The 20,558-nt window shown below is 42.2% G+C and overlaps 1 protein-coding gene across 1 annotated transcript in view; it reads right to left on the reverse strand.

The window, feature by feature from the left end:
• Positions 1-20,558, reverse strand: part of RANBP17 (RAN binding protein 17) — a 646,782-nt gene that overhangs the window by 596,470 nt on the left and 29,754 nt on the right. Inside the window, exon 2 of the mRNA XM_075601659.1 lies at positions 7,600-7,746. Within this exon, the coding sequence (XP_075457774.1) occupies positions 7,600-7,746 (147 nt within the window). The remainder of the gene's footprint in view (positions 1-7,599; positions 7,747-20,558) is intronic.

Here is a 20,558-nt window from a genome sequence, read left to right on the forward strand (position 1 = left end):
TGTTTATTAATGACCTTGAGGTTGGCATAGAGAGCAAAGTCTCCATTTTTGCTGATGACACTAAATAGTGTAAGGTAGTAGAATCAGAACATGATGTAATTTCTCTCCAGAAGGACTTGTCGAGATTGGAAACTTGGGCAGGTAAATGCAGATGAAGTTTAATACAGATAAATGTAAGGTTATGCATTTGGGAAGCAAGACTAAACAGGTGACTTACAAATTAAACGGGGATAAATTAGGGTAATCCTTGATGGAGAAGGATTTAGGAGTGCTTGTAGACAGCAGGCTTGGCAATAGTGCCCAAAGTCATGCAGTAGCTGCAAAGGCAAACAAGAGCTTATCAGGCAATGGATGGAAGGGAAGTAAACATAATTATGCCCCATTATAAAGCATTGGTAAGACCACACCTTTAGTATGGAGTACAGTTTTGGGCACCACTTCTTAGAAAAGACATTATGGAACTAGAGAGAGTGCAGAGAAGAGCCACCAAATTAATAAAGGGTATGGACAATCTAACTTATGAGGAGAGGCTAGCTAAATTAAATGTATTTACATTAGAAAAGGAGGCGTCTAAAAGGGGATATGATAACTATACAAATATAGTCAGGGACAGTCCAAGGAGCTTTCAAAAGAACTATTCATCTCAAGGGCAGCACAAAAAGGACTCTGGGTCACTCCTTAAGTTGGAGGAAAAGGAGATTTCACCAGGAACAAAGGAAAGGGTTCTTTACAGTAAGGGCAGTTCAAATGTGGAATTCATTACCCATGGAGACTGTGATGGCAGATACAATACATTTGTTCACAAAAAGTTGGACATCATTTTAGAAAGGAAAGGTATACAGGGATATACCAAGTAAGTAAACATGGGAAGGATGTTGATCCAGGGAGTAATCTAATTGCCAATTCTTGGGGTCAGGAAGGAATTTATGATTCCCCTTATGAGATATCATTGCATGATATTTCACTGGGGTTTTTTGTTTGGATCAATATACTGTAAGTATAGATATAAGATAAAGTATCGGCATATACATTTAGCAGAGGTTGAACTTGATGACGCATGTCTTTTTTCAACCTCATCTACTATGTAACTGGAAATAAAAAATATCACAAGCAGAAATCTTTGAGGTTAAAGAGCAAGTTAATAATTACTTTACAAAAATTCCAGAAAAAGATTATAAAAAATAAATAAAAATCTATACAACAATTATAAATGAAGAAAAAGTGTTGTCCAGTGGTAACAGCAGCGGTTTTGGACAGTGAGATCTCAATTTCAATCTTGGTGCACTGGGCAAGTCATTTTATCTCCCCAATTGTCGTACATAATATGCTGTGAAGCAGTCTTCTTATTTGGGAAGATTTCCACACTATTCATTTTTTAGTTAGGGGAAGAGGTCTTTACAGCTTATTGAATAGGTTTAGGCTGCGGTTCCAGTGCGTTCTGTAGCACCCGGTGGGGGGACGGCGTGTGCACAGCGCTTCACCGCAGAGAGAGGGAGAGAGGGAGACAGGGAGAGTTTGCAATCTGAGGGGGCGTGGGTTTTGTGGGGGCGTGGCCCTGACCTCACGCCGCTGGTTCGCCCTCATTGGCTGAACCGCCTCCGTCGCAAGTTCCACATACAATTTTTTGTTATGTGTGAAAACTTGCAGTACAGCCCGGCTACAAAATGCACGCCTACGCATGTACTGGACACGGATAGATTGGGGGGGGGGGCTTGTGCGCGGCCTTCGCTGTAGAACGCACTGGGGCCGCATCCTTAAGTATAGGGCACCAAACTTAGTGTGCAAGATCTATGAGGCAAGGGAATCAATTTGCCTACAACATATGATCTACAATAGAGCTTCTACATAAACAAAATATTATTAGCAATATTACATTGATAACACCACAGAAATTCGGAACAGATGTAATTGTGTTTCGTTCTCATTAATCCCAACCTAGAGTAGATAATTTTAGCTGCAAAACTCGGCTCTGTTTGCACAACAAAGAAGATGGAATCTTTCAAAGTTCATGTCGCAAAAATGCGTTTGAATTTTTCCAAATTTTGCAAAACAGTGAAAAGTTTGTTCTAATGTTAATTGTTGATTATAAAGACAAAAAAGTATAGCATCAGTTTGTTTCCTTAATTTAAGGTTATAGATTCAACTTTTGAAGATTAATGCGAATTGGAGTTATCAAGTTGTTCTCTACGTTTAATGGAATTCATTATTCAACATTATACAGCCAAATTAATAGATGTTACTATGGATCAATGACAACAATTTGAAAAATGTGTCTGATTTGGAATTTTAAGTCTTTTTGGGAAAATGTCCTCAAATAATTGTTGATAGAAAAAAAAGTGGTGCATTTGAAAGATTTATGGAATTATCGGAATAGGGTTTTCAGATGGAATAATAGGTTCTTTACAAAATGGATGAATAAATATACATTAATATATCCCTATGATAAATCTTAATATTTGTGAGTTTACATCAGGCACGGTCACTTCAGACATGGAAGATCTGGTCGCAATATACAGAGTCGGTCAAATAGTGTTACTACTTCATCTCAGAGAAAACACTATATTCAGGACCCTTTTGCAATTTCTCCTTCAGGTATTGATCCAAATAAGGTCCCTTTAGGAGACCCCAGAGAAAGACAAGGCGGGGCAAGAATAAAAGGAAACCGAGACACTTTGGACAATTTGCAGACAGAGAATTTTGTTGGCAGATGTTGGGTATTGACAATCTTAATGTTATCGATTCATCCCATAAAGAACTTCAGACAAGATATCTTTCTTTACCTAAAGGGTTATCACTTTCTCCCACTAATAATATCAATAAGTTTGACTGTATTAAGGACCTGCATTTATTTGTAAGTGTAACGGACATGCTCGCCACAAACCGGGACCGGACCCGCGGGGCTGAGGTGGGGATGTGAATACACCGACCTTAGACCACAAAGCCGGTTCAGGATTGCTCAGTCCGTAGTCAATCGTAGCAGGGTCAGGGTTGGAGACGGTAGAGTAATCCGTTGACACGCCAGGGTCGGAGACGTCAGAGAGTCGATATTCAGGCTGGAGTTTGGCAACAAAGAATCAGGTACACAGCGCTTCAGCGTAGCAGCAGCACTGCGGGAATGGCCTCTGCGCGAGGAGCAGGAGCGGCCCATAATGAAGGCCTCTGCAAGGCAGGAATGCAGCAGGCCTCAGGAAGCTGAAGGTTAACGCTGGAGATCCAGCGCTTCAGCACAGAAACCAGGACACGGCCTCTGCATTGGAAATATACAGCAGGCCCTAGGAACCAGACCTCTGCAGGGAGGAAAGGCAGCTGGCCTCAAGGAGCAGGATGCTGAAGGATTGCGCTGGGGATCCAGCGCTTCAGCACAGGAACCAGTACACAGCCTCTGCAATGGAGAAATGCAGCAGTCCCCAGGAACTAAAGAGGCTAAGACAAGTAGCTTGTGGCAAACACAGTTACATCCTAGTGAAACTAGGGTTATGCTCAGCATGATTCAAAGGGAGAGGCCAGTATAAGCAGGGCAGATAGCCAATCCCAAGACAGGGGCGTGTGGGAATTCCTCCAATGCCAGAGCAGAGAGACAGAGCTGCAGTGATTGCAAGCACAGGTGAAAGTTACTTGCAAATCCAAGGGGAGGTCTGTTCTGAGAGCTCACCAACTCTGCAAGAGTCAGCTCCAGCCAAAACCAGGTACGGATTCCTTACAGTAAGAAAACTTATTTTGCACAAGCATTTTACATAACACAATTGTAGAATAAATTATTTCATTTCTACATTTTTTGATCAAAAAGGACTTCAGAAAATCTTCTTCTTGAAAGGGATGAATCTCAAGATCCCTCTTTTTTACAATTGTGGGAGAATGATTATGTATATATGTATGCATGTATATCTTTATCTATATAGCACCTCACAGCAGTGATATACGTGACATAATATAACATGATGGGAATAAGCACTTGAGACATAAAAGTAAAATTAGGAAAAATTGGGTTTCTGCCCTGAAGAGTTTTAAATCTAAGTTTTCCTTAATGATGACAGTTCCCTCCTACATTACAATCTGGACAGTAAGACAAAAAAAAAGATTGTTCTTTTAAAACAAAATCAACATTGTTTCCGTCTTATACTTTCAGTTCAACAGTTCATACATGTCGCTCATAAGCTTCATGGGATATTAACGTATTGAGTGTTTCAAGCATGATATTGTGGGACAATCTCAAACAGGATGAAAGATTAGCTGTTAGGGAGTTCAATAGTATGAAGGATTTTTAAGTACAACTGTCAGACAAAGGGGTAATATTGTAATTCAAGGTAAAGAAAGATATTTGGATGAAAATACGATACAACGAGTCAACACCAGTAATTACAAGAAACTGATATTGAATCCTACAAAGAAATGTTCAATTGTGATTGAGAAAATTATGAACAGTGCTTTACAGGCATACTGGATTAATAGATGAAGCAACACCTGAATTGCTCATAATTAAAGATACTATTGTACCAACTTTCTAGACAATTCCTAAAGTGCACAAAATCGATGAAGGATCCTTCTGGGCATACTATAGTGTCTGGTATAGGTTCTCTTATGGAACATTTAAGTGAATATGTAGATTATATTTCCCAATCTTTTGTGTGTTGTGCAGTTTTTTGAAAGATACGCTAGAGTAACCTTCGTATCATAAAAAATATTCAGGTATCACATGGAGCTATTTTGGTTTCTTTTGATCTAGTCTCTGTATAACTCTATCCCACATAATTTGGGATAAATAATTTTTTTCTTTTAAATGTTTTCCCCATAACAGATTTTTATTTTTCAAGATGTCAGGCATTAATATTTTACAACACATTAAAAACAATTATACATTGAGAATCTTAATAGAGTTTATATTAAGATATCATTCAACATTACAATACAAGACAAAACTTAAATAAAAATAGACACACACATACATGCATAGCATTATTACTTGGTGCAAACATTATACAGTACTTTCTTTAGAGTTTGAGAGTTACATAATAGAGGTTGAAAAAAAAGACATGCATCCATCAAGTTCAAACTATGCTTAATTAAGACAGATATTTTATCATATATTTGTAATTACAGTATGTTGATCCAGAGGAAGGCAAACAAAAAACCCTCAGTGAAATATCTTATGATCTCATAAGGGGAAAAATAAATTCATTCCTGACTCCAAGAATTGGAAACCATGTTTACTTATTTGGTATATCCCTGTATACATTTCCTTTCTAAAAAGATGTCCAACCTTTTTTTGAATAAATCTATTGTATCTGCCATCACAGTCTCTATGGGTAATTAATTCCACATTTTAACTGCCCTTACTGTAAAGAACCCTTTCCTTTGTTGCTGGTGACATTTCCTTTCCTCCAACTTTAAGGGATGACCCGGTGTCCTTTGTACCACACTAGGGATAAATCGTTCTTTTGAAAGCTCCTTGTATTTTCCCCGAATATATTTGTATATAGTTATTATATCCCCTCTTAAATGCCTCTTTTCTAATGTAAATAACTCTAATTTAGCAAGTTTCCCCTCATAAATTAGATTATCCATCCGCTTTATTAATTTGGTGGCTCTTCTCTGCACTCTCTCTAGTTCCATAATGTATTTTCTAAGGAGTCATGCCAAAAATTGTCCTCCATATTCAAGGTGTGGGCTTACCAATGCTTTATAAAAGGCTCATAATTATGTTTACTTCCCTTCTATATTGACTGTTTAATGCAAGAAAAACACTTTTGGCCAAAGGTAGTTATAATAATCATCAATTATGGAACTTGACTATTTTTGTTTCTCACCTAGGATTTCAAAGTTTCCCAATAATAATCCTTCTGGCTTCATTGCTAGATCAAGTTTAAAAATGGTACCATTTTATTCCAGAAATGTTTTACTTTTCCTACATTCCCATAAGCTGTGTTTGAGGTCTGCTTTTTCTGAGCCACATTGGTGCATTGCAGAAGTAGGGTTGTAAAGGGAAAGTACTGTATTAGCAGCAGAAAAGTAGTAAACATGACACTTTATAGATCACAGGTAAAACGTGTCTCAGTTTGAGGTGCCATATTTCCAAAAAGACAGAAAAAAGTTAAAAAGTCGTGCAAAGAAGAGCTCCTTCTACATCATAAAAACGTTTTTAGGAAAGACTAAAGGAACTTAAAGCTGCAGTTCAAGCAATATGTGTGGTTTAAAAAAAAAATTTAAAAATCAGTTCTGTACTATGAGAAAATACTTGTAGCGTTTAAAAAAATAAAACAATTTTAAATACATTTTTAATGTATTCTAATGTAACAGGCCTTTTTGTTCCTATATCAATCATATACAAAGTCAGGTCCCCATCCCCTTCAGAAACAGCATCAGCTTTTTGAGCCTAGCCCTCCCTTGCAGTGAACCAATTGAATCTAGTGCCTGCCTGGTCACATGATCTTCCTCACAGAAGTTTGGCTATCAGTGCAGCACAAGATTTCCCAAGATGCATTTAGTGAACCCCCAGCCAATTTTCAGCGATCAATTACAGGAGAACGGATCGATCAGTAACTTAGGTAATCACTTGTTAGTGTGTAAATTGTATTGATGCACATATTGACTTTTTTTTATTATTTATTTTTTTAAACAGTTTGAACTGCAGCTTTAACATGTACAGTACAGCTTTTCTGTACAGAGAAGGCAGGTATGAAACTTTGAAATACGTCAAGGGGTTCAACAAAGTGCTGGAGGAAAGCATGCAGTATGTCAAATAGAGAACTAGAACAAGAAGGTCATACTCTGAAAGTACAGGTTTGAATTCACAGAGGAAACACAAGGAAGCACTTCTTCACTAAAAACTTCCTGACCTCATTATATAACCTCCCAATAGAGGTGATAGACAGTGTCAGATTTCCCATTAGGCCTGGGCTTAAAGCGGTAAAATTTGTGGGCAGCAAAAATGTCCGCCCCATCTGCATTTGCCGCGCTCTCGGGCCTATCGGACCTATCGGACCTAATGGGAAGGGACTTATTTACCTGGGCCGGCCGCCCTGATTATCCTTCAAAATCAGGCTTCAAATGACACCGCAAACGCCACAAACGAAGTCTCATTGCCATGACAACCGTGACGTAAAATGACAACGCAACGTCATTTGACATCACGTTGTCATGGCAACAAGATGCCATGTGACGTCCGCTGCGTCATTTGATGCTCGATTTTGAAGGAGAAGCAAGGCAGCAGGCAAGTGCCATGGGGCGCCGGATTTGTAAATCCACCGCTGGTGATAGAGCAAATACAGTATGGGAGTTTAAAAAAATGTGTGGGATAGATACTAGCCTAAATATGTAAGAAACTAAAAAGGAGCTAATAGGTTCTGAGGTTACACAGTGGAAAGGAAATGGGCAGAATAGGTGGGTCATATCTGCTGAGCAGTGACACCAAGAAAGATAGATAGGAGAGGATAGATATCTTAGATGCATGAGGAAACAAGGGTGGCATCCTAAAGTTCAGGTCTCCATTTTATAAAAAAACATTACCTCATAGCGCTTTTAAAAACAGAATGGTCAATGAGAATTGATTATGCAATGCAACTTGGGAGGGATTACTATTAAAGAATATATTCATTTACTTACTGTTCCTTGTTCCAGTAGCAACTGACACTTGCTGAGACACTCAGGGCTGTCAATCAGTTCTAGTAGCACCTTCTCAGCTTGTAGCCTTTGTCCCAGGTCTGTCCCTTCGTACAGTTGCGTACAAAGTACTTCCAGTTCAGCCAAGCTCTGTTGAGAGACAATTGTATTGTTACGGGGTTGACCATATTGCTCACAGGCTATTAATGTAATAATATAAAGATGACAGATTTGTATCCCTGGAACAAGAATACACTGGCTTTACCACTGGCTCCCCCCAGCAAAGCCCCTCTGCTCCTCCCAGAAAAAGTTGTCGCAAGCCCTACAGAGAGGCAATGCATCATAGCAAAATTGCCTTAATATGTTTGTTGCCAGCAGCCATTTTTATTTCAAAAAGTGCTGTGGTGTATTTAAATGTTCTACTCAGTGGAATCCCCAGTAAAAACAAAAATCAAGCAGAGAGACTAATACAAATATAGTTTTATATACAGCTCTCAAGGAAGGGGGAGAGAAGGAGAAAGAGAGGGGAGAGTCTATTTTACTAGAGTACCAAGTAACTTATATACCTCCACAAACACTCCTTTAAACAACACGTCGAGCAATACCTGTGCACAAAAATGGACACAACTGTGATATATGCCAATTTAGATATGCAAATTATAGTCAAGTAAATTAGCATATATCCCAGGTGTGTTCATTTTTGTGCACACGTATCTCTCAACGTGTTGTATAAAGGAGTGTTTGTGGAGGTATGAAAGTCACTTTGTACTCTAGTCAAATATACTCTCACGCTCTCTATGTGTCGTTCCGGCGAACGCATCTTTTGCATATCTTTACAACTAACGGCCGTTATACTCAACGCAATTACCTTTCAGCATTGAACACTGCATTGGTGAGCTTTAAAAATACATGTTCGTAGTTAACAAGGAATTAACTTAGGCTAATGCTTTGTTAAATGAATATCGGACCTTTATGGATCTGGGCCAAAAGGTGCTAAGGCCTAGCACTGTTTACTTTGTTTATGCGAAGGCATCTTGTACAAAGTCCGAGTGGTTATATATGGTGTAAAAACTGCAAGACAAAAAAACCTTAACCAGTACAGCATTTTCTCCTTCCGTTGGCGTCACCAAGCACACACCTGTGAGCCCGACTTATATATGCGAAAAGGGTTAATACATAATAAAACAGCTACCCAGTTGCCTCACTTTTCCCTCCCGCAGAGTCCCTTAAATGAATAATATCTACCCTCAATCCATCACAATATGACTTATATCGCTGCCATCACCAGAGATATATCAAGATCTAGTTGCAGAGGCTTTGTTCCGTACTAATAAATTATATATATATATATATATATATATATATATATTCATGTAGAGGTATTAGTACCGTGTTAGCCGAGCTTCAATAATCAAAAAATAAATAGATGATACCGTTCTGTGGCTAACGAAATGCTTTTATTTGTGCGAGCTTTCGAGATACACTGATCTCTTCTTCCGGCGATGTTACAATGAATCAAGCAAGGGTATACTTAAAAACAGTGTCTCTTGGAATGTTATCTGTGCTGGTCCTTCCCCAGGTGTGGATGTGTTTTATGGCTAGAGGTGTCAAAAGGTTACTGAAAGCAAGTGAAGAAAGAGTGTGTATGTGTATCAGTGAGAATAAAAATGAATGGAGAGCCCACAGTTTATGCAGTGCTGTGACACAGTGTGTCACACACACACACACACACAGTGTGACACACACATACACACAGTGTGTCACACACACACACACACACAGTGTGTCACACACACACAGTGTGTCACACACACACACACACACACACACAGTGTGTCACACACACACTCACACAGGGTGACACACACACACAGTGTGACACACACACACAGTGTGTCACACACACACACACACACACACAGTGTGACACACACACACACACACACACAGTGTGTCACACACACACACACACACACACAGTGTGTCACACACACACACAGTGTGACACACACACACACAGGGTGACACACACACACAGGGTGACACACACACACACACAGCGTGACACACACAGTGTGTCACACACACACACACACACACAGTGTGTCACACACACACACAGTGTGTCACACACACACAGTGTGTCACACACACACAGTGTGTCACACACACACAGTGTGTCACACACACACACACACACACACACACAGTGTGTCACACACACACACACACACACACACACAGTGTGTCACACACACACACACACACACACACACACAGTGTGACACACACACACAGTGTGACACACACACAGTGTGACACACACACACACACAGTGTGTCACACACACACACACACACTGTGTCACACACACACACACACACACACACACAGGGTGACACACACACACACACACACACACAGGGTGACACACACACACAGTGTGTCATACACACAGACACACACAGTGTGTCACACACACACACACACACAGTGTGTCACACACACACACACACACACACAGTGTGTCACACACACACACACACACAGTGTGTCACACAGTGTGTCACACACACACACACACAGTGTGTCACACAGTGTGTCACACATACACACACAGTGTGTCACACACACACACACACACACACACACACACACGGTGACACACACACACACACACTGTGTCACACACACAGTGTGTCACACACACACACACACACACACAGTGTGTCACACACACACACACACACACAGTGTGTCACACACACACACACACACACACACACAGTGTGTCACACACACACACACACACACACACACACACAGTGTGTCACACACACACACACACACACACACACAGTGTGTCACACACACACACACACACACAGTGTGTCACACACACAAAGTGTGACACACACACACACACAGTGTGTCACACACACACAGTATGTCACACACACACACACACACACACACACACAGTGTGTCACACACACACACAGTGTCACACACACACACACACACACACACACACAGTGTCACACACACACACACACACACACACACAGTGTCACACACACACAGAATGTCACACACACAGACACACACACACACACAGAGTGTCACACACACACACACACACAGTGGACAGGAGGAGGGGGTGAAGGGAGAGTGGAACGGGCGCCGATCCGAGCAAGCGGTTCCCCCCCGCGCCCATCTCCCGCACCGGGCCAAGGGGACCGGAGGGAAGAACATGTCCTGCGCGGCCGCCACTGCCCTGCTCCCCCACCCCTTCCCCTGGCATGCGCGTAGCAGGAGGTGATGGCGGAGTAGCGGAGGGTGAGGTCGTGTTGAGGGGGGAAGGCGCGCAGAGGAGAGCTGCGGGTGAGGGGGGTGATTGAGGGGGGGGGTGAGATCCAGTGGGCCAGGCCGCGGGGTGAGGAGAAGAGGAGAGTTGCCAGGGTGGTTGTGCATCCCCCCCAGCTGTGTCGGCGGCGGGCCAGGCCACGGGGTGAGGAGGAGAAGAGAGTTTCCAGGGTGGTTGTGCGTGTGTCGGCGGTGGGTGAGAGTGTGGCAGGTAAGCCAATGAGAGGCGTGCGGGGCGGGCCGGGCCACAGACCAATCTGATTGGTCCATTGGTCTGTCACTCAGCCTCTGGCCAATCAGATTGCCCATAAGAACAGCAATCATACAATGTTTCCACACATACTAATATATATATAATGTCAAAAGGAAGCAACTTCCAATGTGACAAAAATACACAGTGCAATACCTATATATTCTCTTGAAATGGGGTCAATTAGTTTAACACTACCCAAGTTAAAATTCTTATTTACCTGTATAATTACTGGAAGAATGATTAGGACCTGCTAACGGTCATGCTTTGAAGTGGCAGCAGGCTTAAGACCCTTTGGCCAAAAGGTTGAACTAAATGACACGTTTTCAAGAGAATATATGGGTATAGCACTGTGTATTTTTGTCACATTGGAAGTAGCTTTGGGCATCTTTGTTTTTTGTTCTAGAAGTGCAATATTTGCACAGTTTCACACATACATACATACCAAGAAAATCTAATTTTACATTACCCCATGATTCCTTCCAAAGAGATAACTGGAGCATGAAAGATAAGAATTCATGTGTCTGACATCAGAATACATCTTTGTTGAATTCTAAATTCATATTCCCAAATGCATGGTGTCATGATAAAAAAGCTTTATTAAAAACAAAAAATGGTTATACAAAAAAAGATAAAACAAAAATGAAATAAAACAAAATGAGGCTAAAATATAGAAGCAGCTATTGCTTCTAGGGGAAATACAAACAACATAGGGAGTCACTCAGTGGTTGGTGGTGGGGGATCTCTGGCTCCTCTATGGTAACTGCAGACTGTCCCAGATGAAGAGCTACGTGTTTCGCCCTATACAGGGCTTCCTCAGGCTCGGAGCCTGAGGAAGCCCTGTATAGGGCGAAACACGTAGCTCTTCATCTGGGACAGTCTGCAGTTACCATAGAGGAGCCAGAGGTGACGTTGTAGCTCTCCATCCGGAAGCAGAGACAGAGATCCCCTACCACCAACCACTGAGTGACTCCCTATGTTGTTTGTATTTCCCCTAGAAGCAATAGCTGCTTCTATATTTTAGCCTCATTTTGTTTTATTTCATTTTTGTTTTATCTTTTTTTGTATAACCCTTTTTTGTTTTTAATAAAGCTTTTTTACCTCTCATAGACCATAGTGTCCCATAGTCTATTTATACCCCTCTTATCAGTACCAAGGAGAATTCCACAACAGAAATTAGAAGCCGAAAGAAACTTCTACCAGTGTGTAATCACACTGGCCCGTGTGAGTATTTGGATATATTTATTATTCTTCACCCCTCCCTCTCACCTTAATTACCAGGTGACCCTAAGGTCAAATTTACATATTTATATGCAATCAATTGCAAGATGGCTACAGATTCTTTCATCTGAAGCCCTGCACCAATATTTGACACGGGTGATATCAAGATACCATTATAGGAGAACACTCACATTAGCCCGTGTGAGTGAGAAATTATTGTAATACCAATATATTGCAATAGTATATTGCCTCACTGTCCTTCCCTATATCGCAGTTGTTGTTTACGCATATCTATCTAACTGCCTTTTCATTTTATGAGAGGAAAATTACTGTGAAGGAGTCACTTATTAAACGAGGAACATTCGAGACACAGCGAGAAACGAAGATTCGACAGAAGGATAATCTGCATCCAAAGAAGATCCGGGAGCTAAAGAAACCTTGATGTGATAGAACTTACACAAGGCCGTGTAATTTATTTATTCTCTATTTTCTCAACCACATACAGCACCGACAAAGTTTATTGCAGCAAATGCCGCCGGTTACGTTCACCACCCATCCACGGAGTCCACTCTATAGACTGATGTTTCACTAGAAGTGTTTTCACCACATTGATCACCAGCTAAAGAAGATAAACCTTCAACCTAACTTTCCTCATATTGTGCTCCCCCATTTTTCTTGTGTTCCATTACCATCTAGGGTCCTGGAAAGATCCTGTTGGGGTTTCGAGTCACACGAGGACATCTCAAGAAACTTACGCAATATCTTAAGGCTGTATTACACCCTTCTTATTTTACTACTTGTTTTTAAATATTCTATGCACACCTGATAGAGATAGCGCCCGGGTACTTTTTCAAACATTGGTCAGAGCTGCAGTACATTAAAAAAAAGGGGCCTGGTTACTTCCAAAAGATAGACTTACAGTATGCTTTCTACAATCTGCTTTTCACAGCCGAGAGCAGAAAGTGGAACATTCAATTGCAGTAACCCAGAAGCATTTCAGTTCCGTACTGAACATATTAAGGCCTCAGTTTTGCAAAGGAATAAACCTACAACTACAAAAAAAAGTTACATTTAATGATAAAGAGAAAACATCCTTAGCAGAGGGGCTTCAAATCTTAGTCAATTTCATGCTCATGAAACTTTATTATCTACATTCAATTTCATTTTACACTCATTTAATGAATCAGTTTTATTTCAGTTTAGCATTTTGTTTTGTTTAAGCATTATTCACCTAGTTAATATTTTCTGTAACCAAAAAGATGGGATACCATTGTTAAGATTGACTTCCCTAGCTCTAAATGTTAGGATTACATAGTTACATATGTAACTATGCAACTATAACTATGTAACTACATTTTAGGATTAGAGTTATCACACGATTTTCTCTTTTCTCTTTTCACTTTAAACTACACATTACCTATTTTAAGACTTATAAAAAGGTACAATATTTTGCAAATACAATTCTTAGTGGATACGGGAAAAACTGAAGGGGGGAAAAAACACATGCCTAACCCCTTCATTTCCTCTTACACCCATCTCTTCATCTCTTATGAACTGACACTAATGTCAGCAAGGTGAAGATCAGAAGAACACCATTTGTGTTCCATCAATAAATTAGTCTGAGAGGAAATTGTTGAACTCCACTCAGTGAATGACACAGAAACAGTACACAAATGATGGAAAACCTGTATAAGTGGATTTCAGGTTATTATGAAATGTGAATGTTTCCCTTTCACATTGTGCTAAAATAGGATTGCTAATAATCAAACAGTACAGTATAGTTCTGATAACCATTCAGAAGCAGTGTTGTCCACAGAAATAGGTAATCATAGCCACAGCTAAAAATAACTGAAATTATCTGATTTCTGAGGTGGTAACTGGCTATACACCTTACCTGTACTATTTATTTTTATATAATGCATAAAAACTACATGGAAGCATTATATTAACACATACATGTATACATTAAATGTATGTGACTAAATCCAAAATATAATATTCTCTGTTTCAATAGGACATTATTTAGATTAGTGAGACTTTGATATAAATTTGTGTTTCTGCAAATAAAATGTTAACCTCAATAGTCTGCTTTCTATAATGATGCAGGGTATACACACTCAGTCTCCCACAGCTGCTTTTTAGAGAAAATTGAACTTAAAATAGACAAAATCTGCAGAGCATCACCCTGCCTGCAATGCTTATTGATCCACAGCCAACTTTTATAACTATTAACAGGAGAGTACTTGCACAATATACTGGGTATGACTTCTGGGCTTTGAAAAAGGTTAGTATTTATCGGGCAGGGAGAATGAGCTAATTTATATACACACACACACACACAAACACACACACAGAGAACAGGCACACTCCTAGTGTATTAAAAAGTGAAACAATTTTACAGGACTGGACAAAATAAAAAGTGCACACTCACAAACGAAGCTAGAATTCAAGCAGTTGTCGCCCTTTTCCCCCTAAACAAAGAGACTACCGGTAACTGCTGTTACCTGCTGGCTCACAGAGGACCCAAGCCTCCGCCACGGGGAGCCTGGGGTGGTATAATTATCGTATCGGTGCAGCGCCTCCACCTGCGAGGGATCCCGGCATAGTGGGAGAAGCCCCTCACAGGAACCAATAGTAAACATACATAGTATATAATAACAAACTTTACTGATAACACATAACATAACACCACCTCCCAGTATAATGAACACCCCGCCCAGTACCACCAGTGAGTGTCCCAAAGTATATTGGGTGCTAGGCACCAATACCCTGATGTCCCTTTCCCACTGTCCAGCCCACCCAAAAGTGTAGGGAGTAGCACTATCACTTGAACTTTTGGTGCACTTGTTGAGGTACCTGCCGAGTACTCCAGTACTCGGTGCAGCCGACTTAGAAATGAGGATCGTCTGATCCAGCAACGTGGCCCGCTGCGATGGCGTCCGCCTCTGCGTTGAGTGGACTCCGGTAGGAGGGTCTCACCTTTAAGAGTCTTTGATAGCACCACGGTGGTCTGGTCCCAGACCACAGACCACAGACTGCGATCACCGCACAGCGTCTTCACTGTGTCCCTGAAACTACAGTAAAATGGGGAAGCGCCCCTATTTAAGGGGCTTTCCCTGCAGCAGCCACACGTGAGTGGGGCCTATCTGGGACCTATGGGGATTCTCTGGCCTAGTCTGAGTGCACCGACACTCAGACCCTCCCTACCCCTTGTCAGCCCTGGCTCCAACTCACAGTCCTCTTAACTGTCAGAATCCCAACTGTCAGAATTCTAACTGCCATATATCTCTCAGCCCTATTGGTTGCCTGGCAACGTGTCCTGCAGACCCGGAGGCTGCCGAAACCTGCAGCTCCCCTACTGTGCTATACTCCTATGGAAAGGTAAGGGGACAAACAGGGGACCAAGGGGACTCAGACTATACAGTTATGAGAAATTCTCAAACTTCGACACAGCAAAAGGTTCCTCATGGCTTCAGCTGTTATCCGGTACAGCATGCTCACAGCAACCGGATGTGGAACCTGCACGCCGTGTCGCATCCAATTCGGCTCCTCCGGCAACAGGAACTTCTCTACTATGTAGCCCGGCTCCCGTTTAGTACACGCTGGTATTTACGGCAAAAGTCCTTTGCTAGGTCAGTAACAGTGTCTCGTACAAAGCTTCTGCTTAGTGATATGGCACTTGCACTCTCAGATGGCACCCTAGGCGTTTTCGTCAGGACGACTTCATTAGGGGTTCCCTGAACAGCAATTTGCAGTCTCACTGGCAGAGCAGCAGAGGTTGCGCTGTTGCCAGTCGCGGTGGTGATTGACAGGGCAACATAGGCCACCAATCCGGACAGGGGCGTGTCGAGGAGCAGCTCCTGAGAGGCTGGGAATAACAGGGCTCAGCTGAGTGTGCAGGGGGCGTGGTAAGGACTCCAGCACCGAGCGGAGGGCGGAGGCAGGCATGTGTTACAAGACATGTGTTACAAGTGCCAGGGATAGATGCGCGCTCTGTAACACTGGCGCGAAAATCCAAGATGGCGGCTGCGGCGTGAGTGGCGCTAAGTGCCGCGCGGCGGCAAGGGTAGCAATGGGGGGCAGGGGCAGCGGCAGCTGCAGTACTGGTAGAGGGTAAGTGTAAGACGTGTTCAGAGGTATGCAATGGAGACCGTTTTAAGGTGAAATTAAAATAAGGCTTTATTGCGCCTGTTGCTTTAAACACAGCAAACATGTAAATCAGCAAACAAAATCTGCTCCACTCTGGAGTATATATACACTTGTGATCCAGTTCTCTCTAACTGCGTGGTTAGCTCAGCGATTCACCAGCCCAAATCATAGAGACATTCATATATTAGATAGACATAGATAATAGTCTTAAAAGAAAAGTCTTATCTGTTAGCTGGGTTGCTGTAGGGGAAGGCTTCTTTGTTCTCCTGGGGTCCACACCCGTGTGTGATAAGGCAATGTCAGGATCCAGCCATAGAAATATTATCTCCTGTGTCTTGTTGTCAGCTTGCCGCTCAAGACATCTGTCCTTCCTTGGTTCAGCCCAGTTGTGGACTAAGGAATTCTCCTCTGTCTGTCTCCTTGTTCAGCTCACATGTATGCTCAGGAGTCTCTCTTCCTGACTCAGGCAGGCTTTTTCTAACACCTATAATCAGCCAGGTGGTGTTAGTTAATTGCCTACCAGCAGTTAACCACCACACTGCTGGATTAGAGGCGCATTTGTGAACAGGGATAAGTCCCCTGTTACAGTAAGGAGGGATCACGTCGCAGGACGTGGCCCCCGATTCCATACAGTACCCCCCCCCCCCCGCCCTTCAGGATCGACCTCCGGACGATCCATCCAAGGCTTCTGTGGGAACTTCTTATGGAAGCGATCCAAGAGAACTGGAGCATGGATGTCTTCTTTGGATACCCAAGAGCGTTCTACTGAGCCATAACCCTTCCAGTGAACAAGGAATTGTATCTTTCCTCTGGATATGCGAGAATCCATGATTGTCTGGATTTCGAATTGGACCGTGACAGGTTTGGGTTTATGGGTCTTAGCAGGGAACCGTTTGCTCTGGACAAATGGCTTGAGCAAGGAAACGTGGAATACGTTAGGAATCCTCATGGAAGACGGGAGTTGTAGGCGAAACGCTACAGGATTGATTTGTTCCTGAATCAGAAAAGGCCCTAAAAATCGGGGTGCCAATTTCGGGGTCGGAGACTTCAACTTGATGTTTTTAGAAGAAAGCCAAACTCGGTCCCCTGGCTTGTAATTAGGGGTCTGTTGACGACGGTGGTCTGCCTGAGACTTGAATCTCTGAGCTGCGCTAAGAAGCGCAGACTGGATCTTGATCCATGACTCCTGAAGAGTAGTTACCCGTTCGTCAGCCGCCGGCACTCCTACCGGAATGTTTGAGATTGGCAGTCGACTTGGGTGAAAACCATAATTCACGAAGAACGGGGTTTCGTGCGTGGATTCATTACGAAGTGAATTGGTTGCAAATTCTGCCCAAGGTAGCAAGTCAACCAAATTACCTTGGGAATCGGAAATAAGACACCGTAGGTATTTTTCCAGCGTTTGATTCAGTCTCTCAGTTTGCCCATTTGTCTGGGGGTGATAGCCTGACGAGAAGGATAGCGCAATGCCAAGCCTCTTGGAGAAAGCACGCCAAAATGTCGAAATAAATTGAGTGCCTCGGTCCGAGACTATGGATGTAGGTATCCCATGGATGCGAAACACTTCTTTGGTGAAGATATCAGCTAGGGTGGACGAGGAGGGAAGTCCTTTGAGTGGAACGAAGTGGGCTTGTTTTGAAAAACGTCAACGATGACCAAAATGGTATTCATACCTCTGGAGGGTGGTAAATCCACGATGAAATCCATTGAAATATGTGACCATTGACGTTCAGATACTGGCAAGGGCATGAGCAAGCCTGAGGGTCTTTGATGAAGAGTCTCGTTTTGTGCGCATACTGGACAAGCCCATGTAAATTCATGAACCATCTTTGCCATATTGGGCCACCAAAAAGTACGCTTGATTAGATCCAAAGTTCTCTTGAAGTCGGGATGGCCGGCTGAACGGACGGAGTGGCCCCATTCTAGTATCTTTTGATGAAACCTGGGTGCGGCATAAAAAGGAGTTCCTTCCGGTACCTCGAGACCACTCAGAATTTGTCTTTGAGCTTCTCGAAAAAATCGTTGAATATCAAATGAGTTGGCGGAAATAATAAACTTAGAAGGTACGATAGTTTCAGGGGTTTCTTCTGATTTTTCCTCGGGAGAAAATTGTCTGGACAAGACATCAGCTTTTGTGTTCTTAGAACCGGGAAAATAAAACAGAGTATAATTAAATCTTGAGAAAAATAGTGCCCAACGGGCTTGACGAGACCCCAGACGACGTGCATTTTCGATATAAAGAAGATTTTTATGATCGGTCAATATAGAAGAAATAAAGATGATAGGGGAGCCCCTGCTGCGGCCACAATGAAGTAAATCTGTGAACGGTGCTCTGGGTATATATACAAAACTAGAGGATAGAGAGAGAGAACCCAAATTGGCACTCAAGTTCACCCTCTGGTGATACGTGAATGAATTAAAATATAAACTTTATTAATACCAACATATAAAATAATGGGTGTTAAAACAACGTGCTGCAGGTAAGTAGATCCATAGTACTGACAGTCTTATAGGTTCAGGATCACAAATAATTGTGTGTGTTTGGTAATTCCAGATCACACACACCTGACGAGACAACACAGAAATCCAAGTGTGGACCTGTGTATTAAAAAGGATACTATAGGGTGTGTTCAGGTAGATGTTCAAGCTACTGGTCACATTAGGCAGAATCTGCATACACCAAGGTAAAATTGGGTAGAGTGACCAGTAATGACTGATAGATATATAAACAAATAAACTATATATACCAGTGAACTATAAAGGTAAGTTGATTGCTCCTCTGTATGATAATGGTGTGCCTTGCACGGTGTCGAAGTTACCTCAGGTAACATATTGAGCTAGTAGTAGTATGGTGTTCTATATACACATATATAGCATAAGTCAGAGGTCTGATACTGCGTTGCAGAGATGGTAATAAACACCTAACCCAGAGGGCACTGACACCTAAGAGTATACAGTAAACATGATATGTTTCAGAGGAGTAAATTATACTGCATAGTGCACAGAAACAGTGTAACCATAGGGCTGCCGTAAAATACAACCATGTGCACTGGCGCAGCCCCCAGGAACTGTGCTATATACTACTGTTAGTACAGAACACTATCCCCATAGAGATCCTCATTCAGAGGCTTATAGTGTCCATCGGGGCACTTCTAGCCTGTATAATGTAGCACAGGCAGACTGCCGCATACACTCCCGGTCTCTAATATCAATGCGGGTGCAATCCCTAGTCTGCGCGTGCACGTGGGAGGAGCAGACGCGCGCGTTTCGCGAGAGCTTTATCAAGGCGAAACAGTAAGTGTAACTAAGGGTACCCTGCAGGCAAGCAGGTATATATAGGGGCCTCCAGCATGATGACGTCACAAGTTAACCCTTGGTGTGCCGAAGTATGCACGGACCTGCTCTAAGGACAAAGTAAGTATACCTATGTGTAAGACTGCATACCCAGCACACTGATGAAATAAAGAACTGACTAACATTGTGTGTGATTTTATTCCCTCCTCTGCTTCATGGTCAGTTACAGGCACAGTGGGGCAAATATACACTCATCCTGTGCTTCTCAAGGGTAGTATAGGAATGTGTTTAATAAATAATTATGTTATGGAACAATGATACTGTTAGGGTTCAGAGATACCCTGAGGTCAGTAATATCACCACTCTTAGGTGGTGGTAGTGGGTGTTCAGAACTTAGGAACTACCTGAATCAATCATGGCACAGATAGATTAATTGAGGTATACTAGGGTAAAGACAAACTGTAGAATGAACTTCCGATGGTATATTAAAGAAATGGAGTATACAGATATCCCTCATTGAGACCTCTAGGTGAGAGTGTCCCAAGTGTGTATATCCATTTAGATTCTTTCTTTCAAGAGGACTTTATCCCAATCTCCCCTCCTTTGTCCCCTAGTGGGGTGTTCAATCCCGCAGAAGGAGACAGCCTTAAGATCCCCGCCATGGCAAAGGTTGACGTGTCTC

This window comes from Ascaphus truei, chromosome 5, assembly GCF_040206685.1.
Source record: "Ascaphus truei isolate aAscTru1 chromosome 5, aAscTru1.hap1, whole genome shotgun sequence".
NCBI lineage: Eukaryota > Metazoa > Chordata > Amphibia > Anura > Ascaphidae > Ascaphus > Ascaphus truei.